Source organism: Rhinolophus ferrumequinum, chromosome 13, assembly GCF_004115265.2.
Source record: "Rhinolophus ferrumequinum isolate MPI-CBG mRhiFer1 chromosome 13, mRhiFer1_v1.p, whole genome shotgun sequence".
NCBI classification, from domain to species: Eukaryota; Metazoa; Chordata; class Mammalia; order Chiroptera; family Rhinolophidae; genus Rhinolophus; species Rhinolophus ferrumequinum.
Window position 1 is genome coordinate 46,418,806 of NC_046296.1, and position 18,821 is coordinate 46,437,626.

The 18,821-nt window shown below is 44.7% G+C and overlaps 1 protein-coding gene across 2 annotated transcripts in view; it reads right to left on the bottom strand.

Annotated features, from left to right (window-relative positions):
* Positions 1 to 1,734: 1,734 nt before the first annotated feature.
* VIT (vitrin) overlaps positions 1,735 to 18,821 on the bottom strand; it is a 100,683-nt gene continuing 83,596 nt past the window's right edge. The window contains exons 11-14 of one of the 2 annotated variants that reach the window (XM_033125645.1): positions 11,505 to 11,608; positions 8,592 to 8,818; positions 6,485 to 6,998; positions 1,735 to 3,494 (exon numbers count right to left, since the gene is read on the bottom strand). In XM_033125645.1, coding sequence (XP_032981536.1) covers positions 3,316 to 3,494; positions 6,485 to 6,998; positions 8,592 to 8,818; positions 11,505 to 11,608 — 1,024 coding nt within the window. In that variant the 3' untranslated portion in view covers positions 1,735 to 3,315. The remainder of the gene's footprint in view (positions 3,495 to 6,484; positions 6,999 to 8,591; positions 8,819 to 11,504; positions 11,609 to 18,821) is intronic. The other variant, XM_033125644.1, reaches the window with a different exon arrangement.

The following is an 18,821-nucleotide window of genomic DNA, read 5'->3' on the forward strand; positions in this document are numbered from 1 at the left end:
TCAAGCATCTTTCCTACTTACTACATTTATGTGCTGGTAATCTAAGGGGAGAACTTTCCTTAGGATTCTGACTGGGAAACAACATTGTTATTTGGAAACTCCTCTTTGAAGCTGAAAAATCCCTGGACACAGAAGTGGTTTTCTTTATACACCCAGGCTGATCCCCCAAAACTGCTGCTAGGAAACCTGCTTCACGGAGCTTTTGTCCTGTTCAAAAGGGTTTAAGGAGCCCAGAGAAACAAGAAATATCTGAACCCTGTCAGTATGGCTGAAAATTTTTAGCAGAGCCTTGTTGTAAAACTTTTACTGAAGAAACCTCTTTCAAAGGGCCCTAACTCCCAAGAGGTGAAACAATTGAGTGGAGTTGAGACATCATACGCACCCAGAGAAGCTGGCCCAATATGCTTCTTGTCTGATTGGTTTGGTTGACTTGGAGGAAAAAGGGCACGGAAGAGCTTTTCTGCTGAGATCATCTCAGGGGATTGGCTCTGAGTCTGCAGGACCCAGAGAGCTCTGCAAAGACTGGACCAGAGCCCAGAGGTGTGCAGAACCAGGTGTGTGTGTGTGTGCGTGTGTGTGTGTGTGTGTGTGTGTAAGATAGGGCTGGGGTTAGGGGTGGGGGTTCTGACCTCCCAAGATGACAGTCAAGTAAATCCATAGATTGGAAGACAGGAAATATGGATTCTAGTTCTGTCCCTTCATATCTGCACAACCTTCTGGCCTGGGTTTCCTTTCTGCCACTGGAGGGTTTGACCAGAATTGTCTCTAAGGTTCTGTTTCTAGTGTAAGATTTTAGTGATTCCCTAGCAGTATGGGGCACAGTTTAGGTGGCACAAGGTGGTGTTTGTATCCGAGCCTCCCACATCACCCATCACAAGCAAGACCTTTATCGCCAAACTGCTCCAGGCAAATCCTGACCTGACCCAGCCCCACTCTTACCCCAGCCTTCCCACTGTGTCCTGGGGAGCTGCTCTCTGTTGTCAGCGAGCTCCCCAAAGCCTCCATCCCTGCCTGCATCCACTTCCCTCAGACTTGGTCGTCTTCTGCAACTTCCCAAGTGGAAGCGGCTTGTGCTGTCTCACTCCATGGATTTCAGGCCTGGAGTGGGGATAGTCTGCTCTCCATCCCATTGCTCTTCCAATCTCCCTGTCTTCCTCCCGCAAAGCACCCCACTACCTTGAAGATGGAGCCTCAGCCCACCATCCCTGTCACTGCTCTCTTCTCCCAGCCCCCCAGTCACCTGCTCTCATTCGCTGAACATCCCAGAGCTGGGATCACTACTTCTCTCTCCATCCTGACTCCTGTCACTCTCGTTGGTGACTTGAACATCCACGCAGACGATTCTGATGGTGCCGTGGCCTCTGTGCACTTTAACCACCCCCCTCCCGATGATGCTTTCCTCCACACTTAAAGATTTATTGACAACATATAGACAACGGGCCCATTTGAAGAGGTTTCATTTATCTTCAAAATCATAATATCTATTAACCAGGGTGACCATATAATTTATTTTCACATCTGGGACAATTTTATGAATGAAAGAGGATATCGAAATCATTAAAATTATATTATTTTGGGGAATATTTACTTATTTATGACACATTGGTTTTCTGTTAAGGCCCCTATAAAGTAATTATATTCCACAACTACTTTCCAAAAGAAAATGTTTCTTAAAAAAATTAAAATAATGTGTGTGTACATGCAGTGACACTGAAAAAAACTCCTTTATATCAATTATCTACACATGCAAAAATATAGGCAAAATAATTGTTCCTAGTACTTATTTAAGTTCTTAGCTGAATCTGTCACTAATAGCGTGTCACTGGTATCTCTGGGAACAGAAAGAATTTCCTTTTTGAAAATAGTTTTTGTATTTTGAAGTTTTTGAACATACCTGTTTGCAGTTGCCTTCAAAGTAAAATTTATGGTTAATAAGTTTGATATTGCTGACATCTTTCAATGATACTTTTCTGTAGATCACAACTTTTTTAATTGATGATATATTCTCTCCCCAGTCCTGAGAGATTTGATGAGCTCTTTGAACATTCTGCTAAATGGATATCTTCAATTCAATTTTTTTCATGTAAATATTTTGTCCCAAGTCTTGACACAGGTGCCATCTTTCTGCCTTCATTCAGAGGAGCATGGCTCAACACACATGTTAACAAAAACTAACTTGTCAAATAAGTCATCTCTGTTTATGATTCTTTTAAACGTTTCTCAATTGCACAAGTCTTTCACATCCTAACCCATGAGTCGTTGCCAGAAGCTGGAAGTAAAAAGCGGAGTTCAACCAAACCCGTCCTGGCTTGTTTTAATGCAACCATTAATAATAATATCTAGGTAATGAATGAAAAACCCAGGACAAATGCTAGACTGGATGGGACCCACAACGGGCATAAACAGGGACTCTCCCAGGAAACATCGGTAAAAATGACCGCTTAGAGGTAGCTCAGTAATTCCCAATCCTGGCAGCATTTTGACATCACCAGAGAGCTCTACCAACATGCTAATGGCAGGCTCCATTCCCAGAGACTCAGGTCTCACTGGTATTGGGACGGCGCCTGGGAACCAGCATTTTAGTGTCCATGTGATTCTAATGTGCAGCTTGGGCTGAGAGCATGTGTACCAGCCTAATGCACCACTTTTAAGCCAGATCCACTTGGTTCTCCAAAGCCGTTCCCCAGCTGCTTCTAAAGCTAGAGATTGCAGTAAAGAGTGATTCAGATAAGAGAGAAGGAGGTAAACCAGGAGTCGCTATGCTGCTGCCCCCGTGGATGTGTTGTCACCTTGGGCTAGTAGTGAGTGCATAGCAAGTCCTCTGGGAAATGAGAAGAGCAGAGGGTAGCTCTGTCACAAATCCTGTGACCACTACCCATGACAAGTCAGAATGATCACAGGTAATCCTTTTAAACATTTAATTAAGCAACTCTTATATTGTCACGACAAAAATGAAACTTGTTGAGGGTTACAGAGTTCTAATGAGAAATAAAAATTAAAAAAAAAAAACACCTCACAAAAGCTTTGGCTAAGCCTGTTATAAGTGCTGTACTCTATTCTGAAGAGTTATTTTGAAAACAATTGTCAAAAGGTAAAATCCCCAGCACCCTCAAAAGGATGTATCACTTTGGTTCATTCTACACAATTATGAGCATCTTTCTAACTCCAAGTTTTGAAGGATGAGCCACACTGGCGAAGAATAACAACACTTCGTTTCCCAAGTCCTCCGTGCCCTGCTGCCCGGATGCATTGGGTGTTGTCCCAGAGCCAGTCGGGAAAGCAGCATTTGCTGGTGCTTTTTTGCCTGCTCTTAATTCAGTTCCGAGGCTGTGAGTTGAACTCTGTACAAATGTTCTGGATGACCTTGGGGACAGATCTGTAGAGGTTGTCAAACTCGTCCACAAAGAAGGCGTGGTCCTTGGCCGGGTGAGTGGCGATGACTTCCAGCTCGTCCTGTGCAGCCCAGGCAACACCTATCGCATAGGTGATCACTCCTGCGGGGACAAAGTTTACATGAAGCTAATGTGCCCAAGTAAAGGTGCTGCTAATGAATCATGGAATTCCTGTTCCTCTGTGGGCTATTGCAAACTCCAAAATCAGACACGTGCCTAAACCATCCTGGCTTGTTTGCACATCCGCTATGTAACAGAATTGATATAGTTGGCGTCTCAGAAGAGTGTATAGACTTTTGAGAGGAAAAAACAGACACAATGGAACAAATGCATGGTAAGAATTTCAAGTCGGGGAGCAGCAGAGGGGATGATATTTTGGAAACCGTGAAACTTTTGGTGCCATGCAGACCACCACATGGCACAAGCCTGCTCTACTTGTGTGCCGAGCCAAACAAAATCTCAGTCTTAAATGCATCAGAAGTCAGTTCAAGGTCTTTTTCACTAAAATAGTGGAATTGAATCATTTTAGGTTTGAGGATGACTTTACAAGCCATAGACTCCAAGCTCATTCCCAATACAGGAACCCTTCCAGAAGGGTCTGGAGAGAGAGCCACCCAGCATTTGCTCCATCACCGCCATGAAGAAAAAGTTTCAAGATGAGGAAGCGGCCAACAGTGTTGAATGATGCAGGGAGGTCATAAAATGTGAAAAACAAAAAAGTGCTCATTGGATTTAGAAAAAGCAAAAACAACACCTTGGCAGCTTGGAGAGAGCAGTTTCATGGGAGTAGATGCCCAAGAAACCCAATGAATTGCTGTGAGTTGAGAGTGAAAAAGGAATGACGATGTAGGGACAGCATGTAAAGCTAATCCTTTCCAGAAGTGTGCCTATAAAGGGGAGAAGGCAGGTAGTAACTGGAGCAGAACATGGCCCCAAAGGAAATTTTTATTTTTTAGGAAGAGAGAGACTTGAGGATGTCTAGATGCAAATGGGAAAGAGTACAGTGGGATTAGAGGGGTTGGTCCACAACAGGGAGCAAGGTGCCCCAAAGAGCAGAGGACAGATTGAGAGACGAGACATCTATTCTCAGTGGAAAAACTGGGAGATGGCCTGGTGTATGGTTCCTGATTTGGGTTGGGGGCAGCTGGTTAGCAGGTACATGACCTTACTGTGTCCATGCCACCTTCAGGTTGGCCAGAGTGGGGTGAGCAAGATGGCCGTGGAGCAGAGGGCAGAGCCTGGGGATGGACTTCCTGCCCAGGCATCTCTCCCCCAACTACCCACAGTGGCTCATGTCACCATCTCCAGCGTCTTTCCTGCTGCTTGGAGAGCCATCCACACCTCACATGGTCTACGCTGCTTTTTAACTGTGGCTCATTAACTGCATTTAAGCTGCCAGTCTCTTCTCTTACCTCTCCGGTGTCTTCTTTGAATATTGCCTATATTTGGAAGATCCAGCTTTGGTCTTTAAAATGCTGGCAGTGGCAGAGTAACAGCTTTGCCACAGACTGGGACGAGCTTAGACTGACTCAGCCCACATTTCTGCTCGAAGATGGAAAGCGTGCCCTCCTCCCACCTCAACAAAGACAACGCAAACAGCGTTAGAAATTTGGTTTTTCAGATCCTTGCTTCCACCCTTGTGGGAGAGGACCTTGTATTGGCAGTTCTGACAGGGACACAGTGCTCGTCACCTCCATGTAATTTGCATCTGTTGGTCCTCTCTCTTTAGAGCTGCTCCTGATAACCCTGAGAGCTCCCAGGACATCTCCTCCAGTCTGCACTTCTCCTGATGAGGAGAAGGCCAAGGATACCCTCTGGGTGAGGCCCAAGGGATGTACATCTACAAAACTAAGAGAGAGTGGAGCTGAACATGAGCTGGGGTCAAATGTTTGGAGAAAGCAGGAGAGCGCTGGGCTTGAAGTCAAGAGCTGGCCCCCTTGGCTTTGCCCACTCACTTTGGAACTTTGGGCAGGTTTTTTCTGAGCCTCAAACTATCTTCGTTCTACTGACATGAGCCAAAGGGACATTGTGACTGCTGGCACACAGGCCATCTATCATCCCACCATTCCGAGTACGCCCGACGGGGGCAAACCACTGTGAAAGCTCTTCCTGAACCTGGTATCTGGTTACTTTGGTTTCCAGAAGCCAAAACTGCTGGTTTGTTTTAAGGCTTGTTTGTTTGTTTTTACCCCTCCTTGTTTCAAGAAGGATTAAAAGCAGCTTTAAAGACTACTGAAAATCCTGCAAAGTGACCCAAGTTAAGAAGAAGAAAGAAAACGGAAGGAAACAACCCTTGCCCTGTGTGAGTCTTGTTCAGTAGTGCTTATCTATGGGTCTTTGGTGTTCATTGATCACTCGGTTCACTTTTATTATCCTCATTACTATTATTAGTGTCGTTTGGGGTTTTCTTCAGGTTGTTTGTACTTTCATGATATTTTCTGACACTTTTCAAAACAATGATTATACATAGATTCTAGGAAAGAGGCATTGAATGTGGCTGATGTTCTAAACATTTACAAAAATATATTGTTCTTTTCTTGTGGTTTTAAACCTTCTGTTGCCCTCTTACAAATTTTTATACATGGAAATATCTCTTTAAATGTTTTAAATGAAAATTTCTTTGAGGTCTCCTCCAAGCCCCCAACATCTGGTTAGCAGTTGCTTACAAAAATAGTACTTTTCTTTTAAACCATTAGTTTTCTTCAAATTTCTAACATAAGTTGGTGGTCTTCAATGGAGATTAAAATAATGAGTCCAATTCCTTTTTAACGTGTCACACCTTCCTGAGCAATGAATGGCTCAGGCTGTAGGAGGTAAAGGAGGTTTGATGTCCCCTGTGTCCACAGGCCTTGGGTTCGTCACGACCCTGGAAACTACCTGGCCTTGTGCTCCCTGCCTTGTTCCTTCTTTGTTGCTCAGAGGGGCCTGCAGTGTTTAATTACACCCCTCATACTCTCCTTGTGGTTTAGAACATTCTTTTAAGGGGTAGACAAAACCAATGCCTATAAAAGACAGTGCCTTCCTCCTCCCACTGGCCCACCAAGCCGCAGAAGGAGTCTCAGCCCCAGACGGGGTCAGTGAGACCAGCTTACCCTTGTGATGGGCAGCCATGGCCGGTACTCGGACGTCATCATAGGACCTCCCGTCGGTGATGAGGATCATTAACTTCCTCTTGTTGGGCTTGGACTTCTTGAAGAGCTGTTCCAGGGCGTAGTTGATGGCGGCCCCCGTGCTGGTCCCACCACTCCAGTAGCCCACTCTCTTGATGGCATTGAGGATATCTGGCTTGGTGCTGTACTCCTCGAACCCAAACTCCAGCCGCTGCTCGTAGGTGTACTGCACAGCCCCGATGCGCGTGTCCGTGTCTGAAATCTCAAACTCTCTGCTGAGGTTGGCCACAAACTGGAGCACTGTGCGGAAGTTGCCGGTTCCCACGCTGCTGGAGCCGTCAATCACAAAGCCGATGTCCGCGGAGTTGAGGCAGGTTTTGCTGCAGGCCAGTCGTTCCGTGTCACAGACCCGCTTTACCAGGGGCTGCACGCTCTTGTGGAGGCTGAACCAGCTCTGCACGCTGAGCGAGTAGAAGCCATTGGTCCGGCACACGGCCTGGAAAACAGGGAGAGACACGCGCCCGGGTCAGGGGTTCAATTCTCCAGTCGGTCACCGTTACCCTTGACCAGTTTGAAGAAGCAAACGGCTCTTGTTTTCTGCACTAGTTAGTTGTCCTAAAGCACTTTCTCCATCTCAGCTCACCCAGTTAGGCACTCGCTGGGGCAGACACCCCTCACGTTATCTCTGGACTCACTCCCACTCCCTCAGCTGAGTCTCTGTTTAGGGGAGAACCATCCGTGAAGCAAATCCAAAGGGAGAGGTGAAGCCCCCGTTACAGCTTCATATTTATGCCTCTGTAGATTCCTCCGTTCATTTGGGCTGGCAGCCAACCATTATTAGATTGGCATTGGTGGGCACCAGCGTGTGAGAGGATTAAAGAAAGCTTTTGTTCTGATTGGGAAAACAAGACACATACAAGAAATAGCTACAGAAATGTTTCCAGAGCATCCCTGTACCCTGTAATCTTTTAGAGAGATTCTCTCATTTAAAATCCCACCCTCATCCTACAAATTAGAATTATAACCCCCTGTCATGAAGCAATGAACTGAGGGCCAGCTGGGAAGGGACATCCCTGAGTCCCTGAGACTGGAACACAGCTCTCTCTGCCTTTAAAACCCAAGCACTGTCCTCCAGACAACCCTGCCTTTGGACAAATAGGAATCTTTATTTACTTGTGCCCAAGCTTGTTCCAGAAAAAAATGTAAGGCAGCTGCAAATAAACACCGAGCTACCTGGTTGGTGTTCTGGAAGGGACCAAGTAGTGTTCCAAAAGTGGAACATTTCCTCATTTCCTCCTTGCTGCTGCCTCTCCTGGGGTCTCAGAGAGAATCGCAGAACTATGACTCCAGATGAACTTGTATAATTAAAAAATTATTTTAAAACAAGACGTGACTTTAAAATGTCCTTGGAAATATTCTGGAATTGGTTTATAAAGGACTTTCCATGGACAGGTGACATTTGAGATGTGTGTTGAGGCTGAGCTGAATTCTAGCTGATGGGTGGAGTGGAGGGATTCCCACGAGGCAGCCTTAGTAAAGTCATGACGGAGACAGCAGTGGTGCTGGGCGTGGCCAGGACACCAGTGGCTGGGGCATAGGCCTGCGTGGGGGGCCACAGTAGATGGCTAGGAGCAGTGTTTGAGAACATGAGCTCCTTGACCTGGTTCAATACTACCCTCTCCTCGTTTGTCAGATTGGTTAATGGGCACTGTGTGTGCATACACGCACACGTGTGAGCGAGTGTATGTGTGCCCATGTGCAGGCTCATGTGAAGGCTCACTGAGCGACCTAGTTGAGGTCTCTTGTGCTGTGAGAGGAGCCCGGCAGAGCCTCTGTGTGAGACCCTGGGGACACTGCTCCTCCCAGGTGCTGGTGCTGGCCTTAGTTCACCAGGTGCCTATGGGGTTTTGCTTTGAGAGGGTAATTCCAGGTTCCAGATGTACTTACTAGTCCCTCACTGGAGGTCCTCTTGCCTAGAAGTGAGCTTCACACCCATTTGAAGGAATGAGAAATTTGCCTGGATGGCTGTTACAACTTTGCAAAGTGCAGGGGATGCTTACGTTGCGTGGGTCTCTGTGCAGTTCCATACCTTGTTTGCAAAGTTGGGCTCTATCACGTACTGCTTCTCGGTTTCAATGGCACCTTCAATGGTGATGAAGAAAATGTTGATTCCTGACTCTCTTGCGAGCCTGGAAGCCTCCTCCACCTTGTCCGTGGGCCAGCCGTCTACCATTACCACGGCCACGTTGGGAGCCCCGCCTCTGTTTCCATTAGCTTTGGAAAAGAAGTTCTTGGTCACAGAAGAGATGGCCCGGCCTGGGAGAAAAAGAAAACTCATGTTCGAAGTGATTATGCCAATTATAATTATAGGAATAGATCACAGAAGCAAGAAGAGGTCCAGAAACGCAATTTCATTCCCTCCCTTGTTTCTTTGTTTGTTTACCACATTAACTATTTTTAAGTGTACAGTTCAATGGTATTAAATACATTCACAATGTTGTGCAACCATCACCACTATCCATTTCCCTCGCCAGTTTCACTTTAAGCCCTTAACTTCTCATTCTTTCATCTTTAAAAACAAGTTTTAGGGACCAGCAAGCAGGTGAGAATGACTTCCATGGAAGCAAAAGGGTCCCTTCCCTTCTTGCGGCCAGAACCCCACCAAGCCCCTAAGCTGACCCCTTACTGTCTCTGAGAGCAGGGGGTGGGAGCAGTCAGCCTTGAGTAAATGACAGGAGCCTCAGCTTGGCCTCCTGCAGCTTGGGGGGAGCTCGGCGCTCCAGGAGCTACTGGGTATGGAGGGCTGTATTCTGGGTTCAGGGGTATCTTTTGTTCAGCTCCATACCAGGGGCACAGGTTTGGCTGGCCAGGGAAGCACTGCACCCACTGAGAGCTGAGAGACTGTTTCAGCCCCGGCGGTGCCGCCTACTGGCTGTGTTGCTCAGGTAGATCACTCCACATCTCTGGGCCTAGATCTCCATGGCAACAATATGCCACAACTGAGAGCCATGGTTGTGAGGTTTAATGAAGCCTCCAGCATGCCTTTCCCAAGCACATATTTCACACTGTCCCTAAGGGTCTCAGGAAATGTTTCGAGTCACCTGGGGTGACCATCTGTGTCAGTTTGCCAGGACTTCCCCAGTTTTAGCACCGGAAGGCCCGTATGCTCCTGGACAAACTGGGATGATTGGTCACCCTATAGTCAGCATAACTGCACATCATAAGGCAGGGCTCTTAACCTGGGTACTGCGGACCTGTGGGGTGTGGGGGGTGTATGTGTCCATAAATTCCCTGAAATTACACCATGTTTTGTGTGTATAATAAGTATTTAATTGGGTAGAAGGGTCATAACTTTCAGGAGGTTCTCAATCTAAATAAAAGTTAGGAACAACCTTCTTGAGACTTTAGGATAAATGTCAGTACACTCAATGCTTTGCTGGTTTGGGCCAGCATCCTGGCTCCCTGGCTAGTATAATCTTACCTGTCAAAGGATCAAATGGTTACATATGCAGTTGCTGGATAAATGTCTTGGAGACACCACATGAACTGGCTGTGTAGAACAGAGTTGCTAAGGGAAAACCTTGGCTGCAGAAAACTGCTTTCAAAGCCAAGGCATAATTACCCTCAAGGTTCAAGGTACCCAGCAGTCCCCTCTTGCTTAGTGTTAGATGCCTGCAGAGTGAGTACAAGGAGCCATAGACGATCACCTTGACCTCCCTCCATCTTATTTGGAGGTCATGGTCAGTTAGTGCTCAACACACATTCCATCCGCCTTCCGGCATGTGTCGAAAGCAGAGGCTGGAATTCTGAAAACTACATTGTTGAGACACCCTCATTGCCGCCATTGTGGATTTGTTTTAGCTTCATGAAGCGATGCACACACATGAGATTTAGAAGATGAATGTGAGGCAGAGACTATACTTTTGATTCTGCTGTTTCTGCTGACAAGTAGGTAGAGTTTGACTTCTCTGGGGCAGGCTTAGCGGAGGTACCCATGTTTGGTCACTAGTTTTGTTGGTGTTGAGGTAAGGTGCAGAACATTTGTTTTGTGGGTGTGAATGGTACAGGCTTGGTGTGATTTTAGAGCTGGCAGCTGTATCAGAAGCTTCCTGGTCCTGGCTGAAGCAGATTCCTGAAGAGATTGTGGTGGCAGAATTGAGAACATGATATCCTGATCTTGGAAGAGGTGGGTACTTGGAGGTCCTGGGTCTGCAGGAAGCCTTTAGAAGCCATCTTTGAAAACTCAGGCTAGAGTTTGTTTTCCTGCATCTGCTCCGTGCTAAGTAACTGTGGCTCACTTCTCCATTTCCTTGGACTCTGGTGGTAGGAACAGGTTCCCTGGGAAGTAGACAGTCAACCCTCCCTAGGCGCCCAAAGCCAGACACCATTTATAAATTAATACAGTGGCACAACTCATGGAGAGCCTTTGAGCTTGTTTAGCCTGAAACTCTTTCCTAATGCCTAGTCACCTCTGAGTGAACTAATAAATGGAGTTTCTGGACCTGCCTCGCTGAGGACTATACCTTGGACTTCTGGTACCCCACCTTCCCCCAAAGCTCAGACATCATTAGAGACTCAGCTCTATGCAAAGAACATGTATCTCCTTGTACAGTCTTCACTATAACAGGAGCTGGTTAGACCAAGATTCCCAAGGGGCACTGTGAAGCTTCCTGAATGGAACTGGTTGTGAAATTTGATATTAAATAGTTGACGATTATAAACCAATCAGGAAACAGGAACAATAGTAGTCCTGCTGGTCCTGAAGAAAGCTGCTTCCCTGAAGAACCATGCATGCTGGAACTCTCCCGCCTATGTGTGGTGATGATTCTTGCCTCCTGAATCCGTGACAATACTTTAGAAAAGATACAGATACTGTATGAGTCATTTCTTGATGGATTATTACTATTTTTTCCTCTTCCTGTATACAACATTAGAAGACAATCACTTAGAAAGAGAACCACGGTAGCAAGATAGAATGATCTGAATCCAACTGATCACATACCTACATTAGACAGCCCTCCTCTCTGGGTAATTTTCTCTATGGCTGCCTTCAGATCACGGGAATTCATATGAGTCTTAAGGTTAAACTGGGTGGCAGGGTTGTCTCTGAAGAGTTAGAAGAGGAAATAAAAATTAGGTGGGAAGTCATTACCTTTGGAGGAAAGCAGACGTCATAGCCAATTCTTTTATATACACATAAGATAGAAGCTGGTTCAAAACCTTAAGCTTTGGTTGATAAAATGCCCCAGTGTAGATGGAAGTAGTGGTGAGATGGGAGGCTGGGGATACTCCACAATGTGTGTAGAGGAAACCGGGCTGGTTCAGGCCTCGGAAGGAGTGGGTTCTAGTTTTGACTGTGCCATTTCCTAGATGTGTGACCTTGAGAAGTCATTTAACTTCTCTGGACTTCAGTTTCCTCATCTAGGTAAAAACAAAGATCATAGCATTCATGTACTAAAGAGCAGGACTGTTCTCAAGTGGGATTTTACAAATATAAGGATGTCCCCAGGCTGCCCCAGACTCTCCTCAGCAGGAAGAAAATCTCAACTGTTAGCCACTCCCTGGGTTACCCTTCACACTGGAATTGCAACAGTGGTGTCAAGCAAAAGACATCCCTTCATCTTTTTCATTTTGTGGCTCCAGTGATAGGGTGAGGATATTTAAATCTCACCAGAGGGCCAACATCTTTTTTATTGAAGCCTGAAAAAGATTTGCGCGAGAAGAGCTGGAGTGAATTGAGTGGAGAAACAGAATGAGAATCCTTCTCTAGAGAGGAGTTTCCTTGGAGAAACCATCCGAACAGGCTCAGAAGCAGCTGAGCAGAGGGTGTGGAAAACCTGTCATGAGCAGGTGGAAGGTGCACAGGGTGGGATGAGGGTGCTGTCAGGTGGATGTGTGAGCCCACAGCCAGGATGTGCGGATGTGCAGTAAAATCCCATCTCATGAAGTGCTGACACTCAGCCATTGGCAGGGCTTCGTGGGAGTGTGACCTCTCTGGTCACACGGGCCCCCCATACTCCAGAAGAGCCTGCCGTTGGTTCAATGCTCTGATGCTGCCATCTTGAAATTCTTAATAATTTTTGAATAAGGGTTCCTGCAAATTATGTGGCCGGTCCTGGCTGCAGGTTACTATTCATACATCCCCAAGGAGAAAGAGAAGGAGACTTCTGAGAGCAGCCTTCCCACAAATACCAGGAGTGATTCCAGGAAGAAACAGCTTCAGGCAATTTCAGGTGGGAATTCCAAGGACAGCTACAGTGGAGTCCTAGCAAATTCCTTAGAGGACCTGGCAGTGATGTCATCCAGGAAACAGTCCCCAGGACCTGAGAGGAAACATTATCTGGCCCATTCCCTCCCTCCTTTGCTCTGTCCCTATTTTCTGACCTTCTTAGCTATCTCAAGTTGATCGACATCAGAGGAGTACTCATAAAGAGACTGGAAAGATGCCCCTCTGTCTTCCACCGTATTAATGAATATAGAGGCATGGGCTGTTCTTAGACAAAACCAGAGCAGCTACCTTCAGGGGAGACAAAGAAAAGTTTAAAACAAGCTCAACCAAGGTGGATATTGGGGCAAAACCCAACCAGGTGAAATGCCAACAGATGAAAACCAAGTTCTAGTTTAGGATTAAACAAAAACAAGCAAACACAAACAAAGCAAACTATAGTAGAGAAATGTGGGCATTCAGCTGACTTGACCTTCCTAACCAACCTACAGTGTGAAGCCTCATGAACTGAGGCTGTGGGAACACCACCCACCTGCAGGTGACAGGGAGGAGCAATCACAGTGACATGGCTCTGTCACTTTCATGGTCATATTCTTCTTTCCCTCTGGGCACAAGGGCTTGCAGGTTTATATGCTTACAGACCAATTTGAGTAAATGCTTTACTTGCCTCCTAGCCAACGAGGCTCAAAACCTGGACTCCATCTTCACTTACTCACTCATAGAACCCACTATCAGTACCTGTCAGTCAAGCCCCATAAGTTCCTCTATAAACCATCACTCACTTTTATTCCCTCCTCTGTATTTCTCTGAGTCCAGGACCCCTTACTTCTTATGGATAGTTCTATAAGAGTCTCGATGTCGGTCTCTGCGATGCCAGTAGTATGTAAATTTGCTAGAGAACCCATCCTCATATTCAGCCCTGACTGTTAAATTCCTCTGCTCGAAAATCATTAGAGGCTGCCATCGTTAAACTTCATATTTTGGCTTTAAGCCCATCCATAATTTAATTCCAGCCTGTCATATTCATACTGTTTCTCTCTCTCACTCTCTCTCTTTCTCTCAGTAACTAGACTCAGAATGAGCTGCTCATTTACTGGTTTTCTAGCTTTAGTGCTTTTGCTCATCAGTTCCCTCCTCTGGAAATCCCACATTGTGCCCAAGCTCCACGCTCCAGCTACCTGTCTCCCTGACCCCAGCCGGCAGCCTTTGTGCCTGACTCAGCTTTCTCTAACCCACAACACTTCGCAGTGTGTGGCACCTGCAGGTACTTTCTTCTTTCTTTTTCTGTCCATCTCTACCTCTAAAAGCTGATGTTCCCCAGGGTGCATCTCCATCATGCATCCCTCCTTAATTGATGCACTTCCCTAGGAGAGAGCATCAACTTCAGCGACCAATCACATGCCAACAGCTGTCCTGTGCATACTGGGATACTGGTCGGTCCTCTCTCTTGAACCCCAGATATATACAAACAATGACTTCCATACATCTCCATCTGGAATGCACCCTGTGGTACCTGGGGGTGGTTCACAGACACCTCAGGTTGGAAATTTCTAAAATGAAAGTCATTTATCTTCCAAAGCTGCTCCACCCAACCACTCATATTCCCTTCTGTAGTTCCTTGTCTGACTCATTAAATCATCACTCATTGTCCGTATGCATTCTTGACACCCTGTGACACCCTCTTCATCAAATGTTGTATCCTGGCAGACCAACCTCTTAAATATGTCTTGCATCTCTCCCATCCTTTCTATCCTGGACTTTGGACTTCCATCTTCTATTTCTTGAACTAATGCTATAGTTTCCTGCCTGGTCTTCCTGTACCCACAGTGGGCTCTGCGGAGGTTGTTTTATCCAACAGGCTCTAAGTGCATAACAGAGGCAGATTCGCCAGGAAAACAATGATGCCTCTTCCAAAGGGCCTGATTCTGTATTTGTAAATTTATGTTATTTTTCTTTAAAAAGCCCCTAAATTGCATAAGTTTCATGGTCCCTAAAGTCTGGATCTTTCCTTGGTGACCAAGGAATATGAACTTTTTCAGGGCCTAAAAAAAGTTGAAACAAACAAACAAAATAACATTGGCTACAAAAAAAAAAAAGCAAAAAAACTGACCCTGACAATCGTAAATATGGAACTGTCTACCAAACATAACATCACATATACTTCGTTAGTTGTGAAATTTTTAAGTCATAAAACTTTCATTACACTTGAAAATGATTTGTGGGATAGATTTTTCTCACTTTTCAAGATTTCCTGACGATTGTGAAGAAGTCATAGCTAATCATAAATTAAATGTTGCTCATGGACAAATAATTTAAAAGACAAAAAATATAAAATTTTGTTTCGAAAATATTGACAGAAAAAAGGTATTTAAATGTGGAAATGAGTCACCTTGTCACCTCCATGGTGTTCCCCCGGAACCCTGTGCAGGAGGCTGTCTTCTGGTTGATCGCTTTGTAGAACGATCGTTGATTACCTGTCTCTTTCCCATACTACATAAACAGTGGAGTCTCTGCTATTTTTGGTAGCTCTTTAAAGTCGCTGCAAACATCAGAGTAGCAAATACTGAGCCATTGCTCCTAGGGGAACCACGGGGTTAGGTTCCTGTGGGCCTCTGGTCACAACACATCAATAGATCAATACATAAACTTGATTTATGTATATTTCTGTGTGAAGATACCTAGTTTAATATGTTTCTTATAAATAATTAATTATACACAATATTTCTGTATAATAAAACACTAGCTGAAAAGGGCTTAACATTTTCCTGACCCTGGGTAATGTTACCATAAATTGCTTTGCCTTTCAGCCTCGCAATGCTATCCTCTATGCTGCTTTTTTTTTTTTTTTTTTTTTAAGAAATCAGCTGTCATTTCATGAATTCATGAGTTCAGTAACTTTTCCATACTGTTAATGTGTACTATAGATATTACTTTAGCATTTTCCAGAGCAGACTCATATACAGCTCAGCATATAGCTTGTCTTTTTTTTAATGTGTCCAATTATTGATTCATTATCATTGAACTCACAACCAACAGCACGGTAACTCATGCTTAAAGGAAACTTACCTAACATTTGTATTTTCTCCATCAGCATATCACGACCTTCTTGCCCTTAGAACACTAGACTGCATTTCAACTGTACATTGGGGTGGGGGGTATGTGGTGGGGGTCGTGGGGCCCTTTATTTGTTTATTTTTAAAAATTGAGACGTATTTAACATGTAACGTTGTATTAGGTGTAGGTGTATAACATAGTGAGTTGATACCTGTATATATTGTGAAATGATTACCAGAATAAGTTAATTAATGTCCATCCCATCCATAGTTCCCATTCAGGTCCACTCTCTTCGCAACTTTCAATTATTATTATTAATTTCAAGTATTATTATTAACTAGAGTCACTGTGCCATACATTACAAACCCAGGACTTATTTATTTTATAGCTGGAAGTTTCTACCTTTTGACCCCCATCACCCATTTTGTTTGGGACCATTTTAAATAGTGAAATCACCGACAAAAATCACAAACATATGAAACATGTGGCACTAAACAGACTGTGAGAAGGACACTTGTTTACAGTATGCGAGCTGCAACAGGAAAGCAGGGCACTGCTTTGTTTGACCTCAGCTGGGAATGTGTGTGTGTGTGTTAAGTGACTCAAAAATTCCCCCCTCTGTGCATGTCGACAAATGACTGCAAATGTGCCGTGAGTAATTGATTTTGGAGTTGCAAATAAATTTTAGCAAGTAGGTGGATTTGCAAATCTGGAATCTGCAAATTATGAAGATCAACTATAACCTGTTAGAGAACAGAGCCTATGCCCTAGTCTTTCCTCTCTCTAGTGCTCAGCATACAGGGAATAAGAGATAAGTGCGGAATAAAGAAATGAAGCAAGCAAGCTCAGATGTCCTCTCCGTCTTGGATCACCCTGGATGGAATGGAACACGCTGCCTCTGTGCTCCATCTGTGCTGATCACAGTCTCCCTCTGTTATGTCATACAGGTGGACCAATCCATCTTCAGAGGCAGACAGATGAGCTATTCATATACCCGACGAAGAGATGCTTTTCATTTTATTTAATGTTATTTCTTCTAAAAGCATTGCCTCCCAAACTAGATGGTGAAGTCCCGTAGAACAGAATCTCTAGCACATTTATTGATTTATTTTCTAATGGGTCGAAAGGTTGGATCAGAGGACTTTTGAAGCTCTAATTGCTAAATTTATGGTTAGGGGCAAAATTGCAGAGCTCATCCACCAAGGGACTTATCAGCAAATGTAACCAAACCACTTAGATGAATTTTACATCATGATCCCTTGCAAATGGCATAGTGCTTAATACTTGAGAAACACTCAATAAATCTTAGTTAAGTTGTACTGTAGTTAAATCATAAGAATGAATGCTATGTCTTTCACCTGCAGACTGCGGCAGCTCTTGGTACCAGAGTACGTGGTATATTCGTATGTGTCCTTTTTCAGGATATGTGGGTTCGTGGCCTGACACCCTAGCCTGGCTACTTTTCAGAGATAGAGACTATTTAAAAAGTTCAAGGAGGTATACCACTACACGTTTATGTCAACAACCTTTTAATTTGTAATTTTATTACAAGATCTCATTAAAGGCAAACCAATTTTTTCCCCTCTGCAATATCAAAGCTTTCCTTTGAAAATAATAGAAGAAAATAAAGAAAGAGGTTTATAACTCAAGGAGAAAATATAAAATTGTTTTATGTTTGAAAGAAGAGTTAGGACTAAGGAAGAGACATTATGGAGAACCAGAATTTGGCTGTGTAAGTGTTCAAGAAGAAAGAACACCTGTGGGACATGGGCACAGGTGATTCTTAGGAAGGCTGGGGGCCTGAGGGTAGGGAATCGCTGATGGTGAGACTCACCTGAGACATTTGTTAAGCTCTGTAAGTTAGCGGGCCTCCTTCTGGAAGAAACTCAGTTCAGCAGTAGGTCTGGGTTGGGTCTGGGAATGTTTTTCTTAGACAAAAGATCCCAGTGAACCTTATGCTCAGGACCATTTGGGAAGCCCTGGATTCTAGAGGACCTCTACCGCCCTTTTAATCTTAAGGCTCCCATTTGGTTCAAGGCGAGTCTATTGGTTCACCTCATAACACTATCAGTCACAGGAAATGAGCCTCTCAAATGAATTTTTGTGCCCGTAGACACATAACAACGCATCATATTCCCTGTGGCAAAAACCTTTCAAAACTGTTTCCTTCAAGAAGGCATCATTTTAAGATTATAATAAAATGACCTAATTATATTTCATTTAGCCTTTTAATTTTCTTAATGGCTAAAATGGGATGATTTATGGACTTAGTGAATGAAACGAACCATGCCTGTGAAATCAGGAGGATGTTTGCCCAAGGATGTGCTGGTGGCTGCAGGTTGGGTGCAGACTTACCCCTTGAGGGCCGTACCTGGCTCAAAAAGGCAATGATTCTGCCCCCAATCCCTTCAGAGGGCTGAGCAGCTATGTCCAATCCAGCCACCCCTTTTGAAAAGACACTGGCCTTTCTCACATTTCTTAGGATTAGAGATGGAGTGAGGGACTTACAACCAAATTTTATTTTTAAATGAGAGTTTTTTGTATAATTAATACCAATAATTCCACCCATCCACCAGAAAGTTGAAAATTAACTTGCATACTACCTCTTCCTGCTGGAGGAAATGAAGACATGCAATGTGCTGACCTAGGAGGAACCACTAGGCTCTCAGGCTCACGGGTCTATAACCACATCACGGGCTTGCTAAGTGCCGGGATGTGGAATGTCTTGGCAACAGAGCTTCCCCAACTCAGACATGCATCCAATTACCTGGGGATCTTGTTAAAATGTAGATTCTGATTCTGTAGGTCTGGAGTGAGAACCGAGAGCCTGCCTTTCTAACAACCTCCCAGATGATACTCGGGATTATACTTTAAGTTTAAGCAATGCCTTATAGGATGCTATAAGAATCAAGAAAATCAACAGTGGAGCTGCCAGTGACAAGAGGAAGGGAGGAGAATAAATAAGTCTAGAGCAGGGAAGACAGAGGCTGAGAAAAGTGGCCCTTTAGGCTGGTGACCTGGGATAGAGGGAAGAGGCTG